Raw genomic sequence first — 15,259 nt, forward strand, 5'->3', positions numbered from 1 at the left:
AGTTAAACTAGTTTATTTCTGTAAGCTGGTGCAGGGCTCTCGTATCACACTGAGAATATTCCAGAATTAAGAGTTTCCCCATGCAGTGAGAAAACTGAAATTAATTGGTCACTACAGGTGTAAATATGAAAGTCTGTGTGAGTCTTTGTCTCCATGTATTTATACTGTTATGGACTGATGACCTCTCTAGAGTGCGCCCTCAATTTACCCATAATCTGCTCAGATCAGCTCCAGGCCCCAAATACTGCGTGTTGGATGCAGCGGTATAGAAGATGGGTGGGTGGAACGTATTCCTGAATAATATTTTGTAGTATCCTCTTGTGGCTCCCAAGAAAACCAAAAGAAAATCAATTAAATGTTGGTCATTTGAGTTGCCCGTGCCACATTACTTTGCATCGATGGAAAATGAGTTACTTATGTTTTTCTATTGAGAAGTGGTATTTGCGATTGAATTGCACATAAAAGAAAAAAAAAAAAGAATGGTGCCTGTAATACTAAAGCAGCATGAGCTTTTGTGATTACTTGATCAGCAGTTTGAGTGATTATAGATCTTCGATGCCATTCAGGTACGTTTGCACAGCAATTTCCTAGTTTCAAGTGTTTCATCACTCTGAGAAGAGTCTGTCAGACGGGAAGGAGAAAAGCAGGTTTGAATGAAAATGACCCAAGGTTAGTGATTGGAGGAGAAGGGCAGCGAGAGGAAATGTCAGGGCGAGGAAATAAACAATGCCTCGCTCACTCATTCACCCACACACACACTCACCTGCAGTGTCTGTGAACCCCGGCCACGGTTTCAATGATGGAACATTCTCCCTCATTCAGGCAAAAGGCGAGGTCCTTGTCTTCCACACATGGTTTGAAGACCTCTGAACGTAGACTGGGAAGTGTCGGAGCCAAGGCTAGAACAAAAGGAGACCAATTCGCTTAGTTTTGAACATATATATATATATATATATATATATATAAAAAATAAAAATTCCCCCCCCGTTTCTTTTCCCTCTTAAGACACATCTAATTGGAACTAGAACCATTTTTTTTCTTTGAGCCGCTCAAGAAATGTCATCTTTTCATTTATAGTAACCACTGTTTTTGGTACAGAAATGACCACTTCCCTCAGATTTATCCCTCATAGAATTGTAACTCTCAGTGGGCTGAAGGCTGAGGCGCCCTGGTAACGGGTTCCTTAATTAAAGTGAACATTTATGGCTTGTAGGCTTCTGACTTTGTCATGATGAAAGAAAGAACGAAAAGACATGCTGCAACTGTAATAACATACCCTCGTATTGCTGTTATCAGTGAATGTACATGTTTTTGTGTGGGTGTTCTCTTTTTTTCATTATTTTGCATTGAAGTGGCAATTCACTTCTAAAAATATTATTTAAAGATAATTAAGTCTGAAAAAGATTTTGGTCAGTAGCTTTTATGAAAAGACGGAACAAAAACAAGAATGCAGTTTCAAGGTAAGAAAGCCGGACACGTTTGTGCTGGGGCACAACGTGGCAGACGAGAGAGAGCAATGTGATCGGCGATGTCGCTTTGATTCTCTTCTTCTGGCTTGACCCTGAGCTGCTTTCACATAAAGACCGTGGGAGGCATGTATGGGCACTGCAATGTCGGGTTCTCCACCCTGTGAAATATGCACAGCTGTCACACATGTTATCACAGTAACATACAAACATCGTGTGCTGGCATGAGCAGCCACCTGCTATTGTGTGCAGACATTCTGCTGAAACCACCCATGCACAAGTGCACACATGGATGCAGTGACACAGAAATGATCACTCAGAAGCTGTCTCACTCCATCGTGGAGTTGAGCGTTGAAAATCGGATTGACTGGTATTATGCCCGATACCTTGCAATACAATTGGATTACACATCTGATTCTGCTTTCATCCATTTATACTGTGCACGCACACACAACTTCTGAATGCACAAACACAATTCACTCACACACTGTCCTCTTTACTTTGAAATGGTCATATTTTTCTTCCTCTTCTTCTTTTTCTTAGCCTGATCTGCTACATGTGGCACACTTTAGCGCACCAGTGGCCTTTTTCCAATCGAAGCTCCAGTGACCAATCATACTCAGAGCAAAAAAAAAACCAACCCTGGATGATCCGTTTGTTGTGCCCCAGTGTCCAGTTCAATCTATGTTTTGTTTATGACTATTGATCGATAAATCTGGGGCTCTCGATGTAAGACCCAAGAGATGATGAGCGATCACAGAGAACACAAAGAGAGATATGTGTTGCTCCTGGGGCCAGCGGTGGCGCCGCTCTGTCAGAGTGAAAACTTTGGAAGGTATCTTTTAAAGCAGTTGCTTTAGTGGCTCAGGTGATGGCACAACAACAATGGTGGGATTTAAAAGTGAACAAAGATGGTTCTGGTGCGTATTTGTAGTATTAGTTGCACATCTTTTTGATTGCTATTTAGAAGAACTTCTGAACCTATTTCTTTGTCAACCCCTCAAGCATACACAAGTAGGCCTTGAACCCAAGCTGACTCTTCCAGTTGTCCTTTGAAGACACGGAATTATTTGCTATATGTATTATTAATTCCACAATTTCCCACGGAGCAATGTTCAAAAGGTTATCTATTTCAAGATGCAACTTTATTATTAGAAAATAGAACACAATGTCCCCTATGTGGTGTGCACGTCTCTTGCAATTATTGTCAGTCCTTTAAAGTCCAGCGTATCTATTATTTAGAAAGCGGCAACGACTACATGTGGAAAAAAAATACCACAACTGGAAGTCAAAGACAAATGCAGCACAGCGTTGGGTCAACGGTTCAGGAGCCAGAGCGGTTCTGACAAAACCAAAAATTGATTTTGTGCTTGTAAGTCTAAACCTTGAAATATTTACATTAGAAAAGCCAAGGTCATGCAGATATCCAACACCCTTTTAGCACTTGCATCACAAGTAATCTTATCTGGACTGAAACCTTGCATTAAAAAAAAAAACTTTTTTCGAACTTGTCATTTTCACTTTATGTGAGCCGCAGTCCTGCCTGATCTGCCGTTACTTCCAGTATGGAAAGTGGTTCAAGTACAGCATGATCTCATTTGTCATATGTTGTTGACAGAGCAAAGGAGTAGGATGTGAACATCACAAGGTCACTGTGGCACCAATGACACAGCACTTTGGGAATCGATGATGATGTACGACGTCTGCATGTACTTTTTTTTTTTTATTATTTCTCAGCGGGGCGAAAGCTCCATGAAACCGCCAAGGCACATTACTGCAGTACCTTCTTGTGTATTGGTCCCGTCTCTGCAGGCAGAGAGTGTGCCTGTGTCACACCCGGGGGGGTTGATGCTCACAGAAGCATAGTAAATGTGTACGGGATTTCTAGAATGGCTTCTGTAATCCGAGCCAGAGCCAATATCCAATATCTCATCGGACCTGCAAAAACACATGAAGGTAAATGCAGTCATTTCATTAAGCCCTCTCCTTGAATCAGAGGTTTGTAAAGTGTGGGAGGGGGCAGCTCCCTTGGGTTCAAATACTGGTCAGGGCCTTTTTGCGTGGAGTTTGCATGTTTTGTGCGTGCATTGATTTTCTCCGAGTAGTCGGATTCGTTCCCACAGTCCAAAAACATGCATGTGAGGTTAATAGGTGACTCTAAATTGCCCCTCGGAGTGAAAATAATTGTGTGTGTGATTGTCTCTATGTTCTCTCTGTGTTTACTCCCTTAAACTGATCGCTTGCTGGGTGTTATCAGCTGCATCCCATCAATACCCACTCCCAGCCTCTATATATGTACAATGATCTGTGTTGACACCAGTCAGTTGATTACTCATGTCTGGTGCAGACAAAATGAGAAAAACAATCTTTTTTCTCCCCAGCCTTCTCCAAAAAACCTCCGTCCACACGTCACTATGAACACGGATCAACACGAGGCTTCAGGGCCTGAAGGACACATGCCAGGTCTTTAGGGGCAGTGTGACTCACCAAACACACCAAAAACGCAGAAGAAGACGAAGCACATAGAACATTAGAAGTAGAGTCCTGCTCATAAATCTCTATATAATTCGAGTTCTATGGCTGTTGCTAGCATCATGTAGCTTTATGCAGCTCCACCAGAGTTTGTAGTCCCTGATTGTTATGGTTATTTGATGACACCACGGACCGTGGCGGGGGGAAGAGGAGGGGCGATTACGTCATCTTTTTTCCACAAATTCCCCACTCTGGGACCCGTGTTAAAAAAACTTGTTTTCACACTTCAAAAAAACCGCCTCATGTGGATGACAGGCCAAAAACAGGTTGACCGTTTTCATGGTGTGGACAGCCCCTGAGTCACTTTCTAGTCTTTCTTTTGAAGTCTGGCAATGCCTTTATTTATTGTTTGTGACCATGTTACGTCTTAGGCCCACGTCTCAGATTTGTTTATGCCTTTACCTCAGTGGACTATAGTCTATAGATGACTGGTCATCCATTTAGGTTCATTGGTATTTCTTTGAGAAATAAAAAAAAACAACCAATTAACATAATTGTTCCCTCTTTGCTAACTATAATGCATTTTGAAAACAGCCACATTAAACTTCCTGCCTTTCCCAACGAGGCCCAACATCTTTGAACAGACAGCATGGAGTGATTACCTCTGAAGAATCTGCACAAAATGCCCCTTACGCCTGAAAGCATTACGCCCGCTCTTTTAGCCCAGTTGGGTCACATCGGGGAACAAGTCATCTTCAGATATGTTTGCCCTTGAGCAATATGGGCTGCCAATCTCTTATGGGTTTCCATTTCATCACTGTGACAGGAGAGAAGCGGTATAAAAAAAGAAACCGCAGCACAGCAAGCACAACACGAACACTCGTGAATGAGCACCTGTCAAACAGGAGTCCTGCTCAAAAGCTGCAATCTTTAAATATTCTCCTGTCAGAAAACAGAGGCAGGTGAATAGAATCAATTAGACTGTTTTCTGATTGTTTCAGAAGAGGGAACTGATAATAGGCTTAATTTTTGATGTCATAATCTCTGTGTTGTCTTATCAAGGGGATGACCCTGAACAACAGTCTTTACCCAAGCAGTCAAATCAATTAAAGCATTATATTTAATACTTAAAAAAAACCAACTTAATCATCAGTGAAAGCATATCAAACTACTTTTCAAATCCGTCTTCATCTTCATTATAGAGGTAACAGCTGATAAATGATGTGTCCCATGCATTTAGCTTTTACGAAGACGTAGTGCCATTACTAATTATGACAAACATACAACTCGCTTTTAGCTTCATTCATCAACAGTTTTAATGAAGCCTTTCTACGAAATCCAAACCCTTGCAATGCACGCCTGAAGGAAAGTCTCCGAAACCTGAGTCTGTTATGCGGTTGTAAAAAAACCATGGTGGAAAATCTGCTAATAAATGGCAGCTGCAGAGGGAGTGCGATTCATCCTCGACTCTTTGAAATCATTTTCACGTCTCTCGGTCTCCCCGTTGCACAAAAGCAATCCAGATTGCCGATTCCCTTGGTGACTTTCAAGGAATCTACTGGCTGGGGATAACAGATTCAGATGAGGCTTGGGAGATCGGCGTTATCTAAGAGGAATACAAGGGTGAGTACTTTTTCTCAGTCACTAGTCTTGAATCACTCTCAATCGATACCTTCCACAATTCCAATGACTTAAACTTGAAAAGACTATTTCATCCCTTTTTTTTTTACTGGTAGAACATCAAGAATCACAAAACATAAAGGGTACAATAACCTGAGGGTTACAATAACTCCTTAACAAATAGAAAAGTCCCACGAGTTAGAACTCGTGAATCCAAATAAAAACACACTTTTGCTGAATTCACTTTGACACTACCAAAAGTGATAATTAAGACTGTGGAAGGCACATGGGAATCCAACACATCATGCTTTCATGTAATAAAAACAGATAAGAAGTTACTCCTGAACAGGCTCTATAATTGCATTCACCTGCAATCACTCAAACTGCACTAAATCTGGGGCAGTGTCACCTACTATTGCCGCATGGATCCAGGACGTCTGACTCTTCCTTGATCATTTGATTGCAACAAGAGCAAAAATCCCTTTGACAGGAAAGAATGTTATTACAAAAGTGTTGCTTGTAACCAACACAGAGGCACCTTGACATTTGGGCTAGCCATGAAAAATGGGATGGGGCGACGTTTCCTCAGGCAGGTAGAATTGTTATGCATTACTTCTCCATGCCCCGTGATTATCTTAAATGGGATAAATGGCGAATGCTCCATTTGTAATGCTTTGCTATTGTTATTGTCAGTGGCTTATGTCACTGGAGTTTTACAGTCCCGCTTTCACTTTTTAATACCAATGCTTGATTATTTTCAACCCGTTAATCACGGCATGGCTGAAAGCAGTTGTTATATTGCAATTTTGGCCGCTTGGATTCAAATCCAATTTCAAAATCTCACATAATGCTTTTATGAAATTAGACAAGAACTGTCTAGTTAGACAAGAACTGTTCCTAGAAAGCTTTTCATATGATTGTATAACAGCAGACAACCAAAGTCTGCTTGTGCGTGCATTGGAATGACGGAGAATGCGGAGAAGCATGCACACAGTCTTACTGTATACAGAGCATCCTTGCTATAGACAAGACATGAGACAATTCCATTTACAACTGTAGCATTTTCCTTCTATGGCTTCCTTCTAATGTGCTCATTAGTGTTCTTGTGCTGAGCTTTATCCCTCAGGAGACCGTGGTCGGGAGAGAGCCGGCTGTGTTTACTGCAGCTCACATCAAAGAAGGCCTTACAACGTAAAGGGAAAGTCCTAAGAGAGGCTGCTGATTGCTTACCCATCATGCACCGCTGCCTTTTGGACAGAACCATATTCAGAGAAATATGCAGTGCAGGGGCTGTTGGACAACACAGCACACCTGACAGTGCAGACAGTCTCCGCGATTCTGAAGAAATCTGTCAATCAATGTTTGATCTTACAATTTCCTTGTTTGTTTGGTGGATCAGATTTGAGCCTCTTGGCTGGTTTTGGCCCATGAGCCTTATGTTGAACAGCTCTGACATGGATGGAAATTAGGCGACTGGTTCTTATGTAAGCCTTACAAACTAGTATAGTTGATACACTAGTTCCATAATAGAAAGTAGTACTCAACCAAGGGGATTAATGCAACTTTTACTCCTTTTTTCATTTTCTTTTCAGAAATCTATGTTTCATTGAAATCACAACTGTAATATTGACTTTCACTTAGGTTGGTATCTCCCCACTAGATGTTTGCTTATGCTGGACAAACTTTCAGATGTGCACCAATGTGGATGAAAGCATGTGCTAAATGAAACCCATGTACATGTGGGGAATTTATGTAAATGTAATATTATCAAAGAACAAGTAGTCTAGTTCCAGGTGCCGTGTTAGCTCCAGCAGATGAAGTCATCTGAATGCAACCTTTTCTAATTAATACACATGTAAAAACCTGAAATATGTTTGTTACATAAACTTTACAAAAACTAACTATGGTGTGAACAGCATGCATGAATTTTTAATGAATAAAAGGAGAGAATGAGCCAGTGAGAAAAATGAAGGACATTGAAATATAAAGGCTGTGGGCAGCATATACAAGACAGAAAGGGAAAGCACTGACTGCCAATACTTGCACCAGCCTTGAAAAACCAATACATACACAAAGCCCTGGTCAATATGTATAAACCTGTGATTCAAGTGGAAAGATGAAACACAACCTCTCTCTCTCTCTCTCTCTCTCTCTCTCTCTCTCTTTCTTGCACAATTGTAATGAGTGTCTTTCTGCAGAGCTCCATGATGACACATTCATTACATTCAGAAAACATGCAAGACTGTGACCCTTCAGAAACTGTGACCCTTCACATCCACAGAATCTTTTTTTTCTTCTTTAAAATAATTTCACTCTAACCTCTTCCACAATCTAATCTAACTAATAGTCACCCCTTGATAACTTGGTGTCTGGCTCCACAAAGAACCCAAGTCCCTGTGTCACAGCTGTGTAGGTAGATGTAGGTCCCCACAACAGTAGCAAACACCCACACAAACAAACAGAGGCCCAGAGACAGGGAGAAACATGCTTATACTGATTGCACAGCACTGTGTGTCTTGCATGATCATGAAGACTGAAGACGACAAGCCTTGAGAGACCTTATGTCCCTGACACGACACAGACAAATAGGAGCTGACCCGTGGGACGTTTGGTTGAAGGTGGTGGCCAGCGCCTGCAAGCGGTGCTAAAGAACACGCGGCCTTGGTTACCATGACAGCCTAATGATAGGCACTGGGTGAGACGTTTGTCACCGGTCCTCGATCTGTCGCTCAATCCAGTCCTGCTGGAGGTGGCCCTCCCTCACGGCGCTCTGGACATTTTTACATCTTAAGGAATTGATTTTGAATGTTTGCCTCAATAAATAGAAGATTCCACTTTGATTAAAATTGTCATCATAGATGCTTTCTTGGGATTAATTAAAGTGGTATTTTTCTTTTCAGCCAAAGATAAGACATTTGAGTTTGAGCATTATCTAACAGCATCATTACTGGCTAAAGTGACAACGGGTGTGGAAAGTGTGCACAGTGCTCACACAGCGACAGTGCCCAATGCAGCAGGTTAATAAAGCTGACACCAGAAGGCACCGCCCTGGAATTAAACCTCGAGGGAACGATTCACCCCCTAATGAAAAGCTTTAATTATCTACATTATCTCCTGATCCTGTGTCAGATGAACCTTGATTAAAGTTCAAATGACCAACATACACACAACAAGTCGGCTCCCGCTGCTCCCAAACCGGCTCTGAAGAGCTCATAAAGTGACCGTGAGATTTCTCTCTGCAACCCACGCAGAAATAAGCACAAGTGCTTTGCAGCCGGGAGACTGCACCGTAAGTCCAAATTGCCTGTCCTGGGCTCCATCAGAAAGCCCGGCTCGCTTGTTTTCTGAGGCGTACAATGGCTGTGCTGGAGCTGCACTGTTGGAAAGGTTATGCAAACATTAGAAGGAGGGAGGATATATTTGAAGGAGGTAGACTTTTTCCCCCCCTCAAGAAAAGCACATAAATTGAGTCCGCCAGAATTTTTCAGGAGAGAGAAAAGATCAGAAAGCTTTTCGAACATTCAAGTTACACAGGAACACAAAGTATTTGTGAACATGATTTACGGTATTGCCCATCTTATTGTACGAAGACCTTGGACCTCCAGCTGTATACTTCAGAAACAAAGTATTTCATAAGTATGACAGGACTACAATGCAATGGACATTTTTCAAATGTTTCTGAAACCAACAGGTTATCACAGAAACAGCTTGGTCTCACGTCTTGTCCTTGGCTTTAATGGCTTTCAAAGATAATTTGCCAGCTCAGTTGCACACTTCCCTGACTCAGTGCCGGGTAAGAAGCCACAACACAGACAGCGATGACTCCAGTGTTTTTGGCCTGAAGATCCTCCTGTAGCAGTTTGTGAAATGCGATCTGCCAAATGTTACTGACTCCCCGTTAAGGCTGAAGCTGCTAATGATGTTTATAAGCAAGCCCAAACACAGAACAATATCATTAGAAGCAATTTCTCCTGCGCCGATTTGTCTTCACAACCAATAGACACTAACATGGAGGAAGACAGATAATTTATCCTGATTCATTGATTGTAATTTGTGGTGTAATTATCATAATACACCACCAGGAGGGACAGAATGATGTTATGATATTGCAAGATAATACAAACACTCAATTTGTTGTCATGTATCTGATGCAATGTTTGTTGATGAGTTGTCTTCTTTTTGTCATAACTGAGAATTCGACGTGTACATTTTCGGTGTGGCTCTCATTAGAAATGCATGTCCCTCATATCGCTTTAGTTAAACTTCTCAAATGTCGACGCCAGCATGGCCATGAATTTTCATTCAGTTACTCCGGGGGAGACTCATAAAAGCCGTTAACGATGGGATGAGTGCCTTTACCTTATCATTAATGATAAGCAACGAACTTGAATGCCATTATTTCAATTACTTACAGCACAAATATTGGAGAATAACCTGACTAGAGAAATAAACCTGAGTCAATCAAATGTATATTTAATGAGAAGGGTCACTTTATTGTTTTGTTTTTTTTGGGGGGGGGGGGGGGGGGGGGGGGGGGGGCAGCAATGACAATATAACCAGATCAGGGTTCTGGGATGAGTCAAGACCAAATAATGTAAAGCTTGCTGTAGTTCTGCTGAAAAACATAAACCTGTGGTACCGCTTGAGGAAGAACTAAGCAGTTAGTCATGTATCTTTATTCACAGAGGGGATGGCAGGAACTCGACCTCTGAACAAATGGAAAATGGAACATTTTCACACAATTGTGCTAAAAGCAGTGTGGATGACCAAAAATTAAATTTATTCACAAAGAAAAATATAATGACTGAAACTAAATATATGCTATACACAAGGGGGCGGATGGCAGTGTCGTGGCGATAGCAAGATCAGTTAACCCAGGTTCAATTCTGTTTTGCATGTTGTATGTCTGTGTATGGATTCCACAATTCAAATACTTTATTATTTGGTGACTCTTAAATGCCTGCGGATTTTAATGTTTGTGAATGTAGTTCTGGTAAGGTGTCCAGGTTATATCCTACTTTCTTCTCATGATCAGCTGGAAAAGTACACGTCACTCAAGTATGTTAAAACACCATTGATATGCAATGTGACACTGTGTACGTGCACAGTGTCCATCAACATGCTGCTTTTTTTCATATCTTATGTTCTTCATTACAATTTATAAACAAAGTGAACAAACCATATATCAAATAGAGTATATTTGGCTTGAATGCTAGTGTGCGGCTCACCGTTACCACACTGCTGATACCACACTCCGTCCTGTCTTGGCAGTGCCTGCCTCCATCTGCCTTTTCTTTTAAAGACTATATTAAAAAAAAAGAAAAAAAAAAGAGATAGCATAAAAATTTAATCCTGGGGGTTTGTGCCTTGCCAGCAGAAACTGGCGGAGAGACTGAGAGGTGCAGTCGGACAAGTACCTAATTGTGTCTTCATCTGCTTTCTCAACAATCTTTAGTGACATGGCCACCGAGACAAATATATGCAGATGTATTTCATGCTGATGAGTTGGGATGGCTTGTTATCACTGTTATAATTACCACAGAATTGTATTAAAATAGTGAGAGAGAAAAAAAAAATTGTGACCGTGCTCCCTATTTATGCCCAACAAACATATTTGAATTGGAAATGGCTCAAAATACTGTTTTATGTAGCACTCGTCTCTCGATGTGGGTTTTGACATGCAAACAGATCAAATAGCAATGACAGCGAGGAGGGAGATGAAAAAAAATTACGGAAATAGGAATCCTGATTTTCTTCCGACTATGCCAACTGATACAGATTTTGCAGTAATTTACATCACAAGCTATAGACGCTGCGTCTCACTTTTTTGTTCTTTCTCTTTCTCTTTCTGGATAATCCACCAACATGCAAGTAATTATTCACACCTGTGAGGACAACGGGGATGGAGGGGCTGTGTGCAAACGGATGAGAAGCTGCTAAGAACAACAACAATCGGAAACCTTAGTATTCCAGGGGAGCAGCTATCTTTTCTTCCCTTCTTGTTTTTCCTTCCAATGGCTCCTTGCCCTCGTTGCCACATTACACTCTTTCCCTGCCACTCAACCCCCTCAAGGGAAGTCTCCGGCGTTGAGGAAACGCAACGTAAACATGCATCCTCATCTCAGCAGGAAGAGGAGGGTACGAGGGGTGTTGAATGATTCACCTACGTAGACCAGAGAGTGGCTTCCTGTCAGCGCGGTTGATTAAAATTCCTGGGACTAAGAACGCTGGGTGTGATGTACGACGAGCAGGTGGTGTGGGTTTAATATGCATGAGCGGACAGCTCCTGCATCTGCAGACTGGCAGTCACTGAGCTTGCCTGTCCACTCCTCGGGCAGCTCCCTTGGCATATGGAGCTACTAAGGGCATACATGAGCAATAACAGTGGAGGCTGGTCTTAGCACCCATTGATACAAGTTTCTCTTTTTGTGCCTCGGGAGATTAGCGGCACGGCCACGAGTTCCTTTTTTTTCCTTTTTTTGGTGGCTTTGGTCTGTTCAAAGTTGCCGAGATGAAGGTAGAGGAGGGCATATTTCCTCAGTGTTTTGCATCGATTTTATACAAACAGCAGGAAAGATCAAAAGGGAGGAGGATTAGGGAAGCCGGTGTAAAAATTGACTGAGATGCGGTTTGGGACTTAGGCTTACTTGAAAGGAGATGTGATTAGCCCCCATGCCATCTCAACTGGTGATGCCATTGATATGAAAAAAAAAAAAAAAAAAATAGGCAAAGTCCTACTGTGGATATTCAAGAAGAGAAATATATGCTCAGACACAGCTGCCTTGCTTTGTATTTGACACATAAACTGTGACTTGGAAAGGTTTAGCTGTGTAAGTATGTCAGGCAGCTGTATAAAATCAGATTCACCGGGTTCTATGTTTGTGTAGGCACACTGCAAAAGTGGTATTTTTCAGTAAGTTTATTTTCCTCTTACCAGGGGCATGTTTGTTATTTTGGTGATTTGATGTGCACTCCAGTGGGAGGAGAGGTGCAGTGGGGGGGCGCGTCGCTGGCAATCCAGCACTGCGCTGTAATTTCGATGTCAAGTTTGCTCACATTTGTGCCAACTGCCGCCTGCCTGCAGGTCGACTGGACACGGGGACCGGCACATCCATGTCCTGTTGTATTTTTATTACATCAGCAGCAATGTTCTCTTCTAGACCCCCCCCCCCAAAGAAAAAAAAAAAATCAATCAACCATGCATCCTAGACGGATTAATGACATGACTAACTAATACAATTACCTGTAGAAACTCTGGAATCAATGTGTTACTAAAATGGAAAACACATTAAATATAAAATATGATTGAAAGTGAATAAGTTGTTGCATTTTCTTTAGCTAAAGGACTATAAACCCAATCTGCTCTCCTCATAGTGAAGATTGCATTTTGACGGCCCTCACAATGGCCCAAGTTCAATATCCTGCTGTAGATACGATGTTATTGCAATGACATGCAAGCTTACTGCCTGATGGTTCAAACTGATTGGAAGTTAAATTATCTGTATTGTTGAGGGTTTTTTTAATTTCTGGTTAAATCTGCAGCTCATTGTACAAAATTCAGTGGCAAGAATTCGTTCTAATTATAATTAGTCATATAATTTCTTTAAAAAGAAAAAAAGAAAGGTGTTTTGATATAATATATAATAATAAGTCTTCTATCTACTCAGTTTTGAGCATTTTGTAAACTCGTGGGTGTTCATTTTTTGTGGATTTTTTTTACTTAACTTACATTTAGTATGAAATACATTTAAAAAAAAGCTAATGTCTGACTGCTTCGAGTACAACCTCGAAGTTAAAGGTGTAATTAAGTTCAGAATGTAGAATGTCGTGTCAATATATATTCTAATCTAAGAAAGGCTTTATTACAGTGGCGTGCCCCGACTCAAACCCCGTCTGTTCAATAACAGCGAGCGAGCCGAGCGAAAAGCTTTTCTTTGAGATGACAAAACACTTTTTTTTCATTCATGTTTTAAAAGATTTTTTTTTTCCATCTGCAAATCCGAATTTGAGTGATGTACATTGTCAAAGTAGGATTAATCCTGCCTTATCCACTAAGGTCAATGTGCTCAGTAAGCTTACAAAATAACCCTGTAAACCTTTTTGCTCTTGTATTTCTTAAAATGTCTCTCAAGACAAATGACAGGAGTTACAGAAAATACCCATGATATATATGTGCCCAATACCCATATATATATATATGTGTATGTATGTATATATATATATGAAAGTGTGGAAGTGAAAGACTAACATTATTATAATTTTGCAATAACGAAGGTGTTGCAGTGCTCAAAATATTGTTTTCTTTTAGATAAGGTTATTTTATGCACAAACAATACCATCCTTTTAAAGGGCAGAAATAAATCAGAAAAGGCTTTTTTTTTAATCACTTTGGAGGCCAAGGACAAATAACATACTTTAAACTTGTGAAAACAGTTTAAATGGCAATGCATTCAAAGAAAAATCAAAAGCATTTTTCAAGCCGTACAGTTTATTACATTTTTTTTTAATAAATGATAAGTACACTAATCCGAGCCTTGCGCGTGGAATTAAATTTATCAAGTGAATCTGTCCAGGTTGATAATTGAGTGTATTTTAAAGCATACCTGCAATGAGTCATTCGGAGACAAATCTGTAAACACAATGAATGTAGCCTACTAATTGGATTACATTAATGATAACTAGCATGAAAACCTCACCAGGGAACAACAGTTAATCCCAATTATAAAACTCTCAAACTGCGCGTCTCATGGACAAAGCAAAGCCCTGGTGAGTTCTGCCTCCTTTTAAACGAGGGACTTTTCCCCCGTCACCCCAGTCTCTTGTCTGTTCGAATCATTGAAGAGAAAGCCTTTCGCACTTTAGTCTTACACGTACACAGACACTGTGGATCCATGCCTTGTGGCTACACTGCACTGACTCACATTACTGATTTTAGCACTTTCCATTGTCTTATTGCAGGGGTGTCCAAGCTCGGTCCTGGAGGGCCGGAGTCCTGCAGGGTTCCTCTCTCCCAGTTGCAGCACACCTGATTGCAATGAAGGGCTCGTTATTGGGCTTTTTGACAACTTTGGCGATGACACCATCATTAGATTCAGGTCTGCTGACGCAGGGAGAGAACTAAAACATGCAGCACACCAGCCCTCCAGGACCGAGTTTGGACACCCCTATCTTATTGTAACCTGACTCGAACCTTTCGGTGCATTCCAGTTGTCCTTGGAATATAGAAATAAGTCATGAAAAATATGGGAAGATTCAAATTTCCAAGTTTTGATTTCAAAACAGTTGTTTGCAGTTTGACATTTATTTTAAAGCACTTAGGTTTTCAAAAAAAAAAAAATTATTATTATTATTTAATGATCTGTCCTGACAGTTTTACAATAGTGATGCATTCGATTATGAAGTTACAATCTTCATATCAACAAAATGCATTATGTTATATAATCAAAAAGCATAAAAACTACTATCATGGCTCATATTGTTTTACAACTTGGAACTGGAATGTTACGACTTAGATTTTCCAGAATTCCCAGTTACGATGTCTGCATATGATTCCACAGTACAATCAAGTTGATCTTCTCATCAGTACAGAAGAAAAAACACATTCAATACCAACTATTTGAATTCAGAAAAAAATTAAACACTAAATAATTGGTTATACAAACAGAAACTCATTCACATGCTCCTTGTGCTCTCACTAAAAA

General features: G+C 40.7%; 1 protein-coding gene across 1 annotated transcript in view; it reads right to left on the reverse strand.

The window, feature by feature from the left end:
- nrg3b (neuregulin 3b) overlaps positions 1-15,259 on the reverse strand; it is a gene marked incomplete at its 5' end in the record, with an annotated part of 199,605 nt that overhangs the window by 101,421 nt on the left and 82,925 nt on the right. Inside the window, one exon of the mRNA XM_080517790.1 lies at positions 764-899. Coding sequence (XP_080373916.1) covers positions 764-899 — 136 coding nt within the window. The remainder of the gene's footprint in view (positions 1-763; positions 900-15,259) is intronic.

The sequence above is a fragment of the Blennius ocellaris genome (assembly GCF_963422515.1).
Source record: "Blennius ocellaris genome assembly, chromosome: 21".
Taxonomy (NCBI): domain Eukaryota; kingdom Metazoa; phylum Chordata; class Actinopteri; order Blenniiformes; family Blenniidae; genus Blennius; species Blennius ocellaris.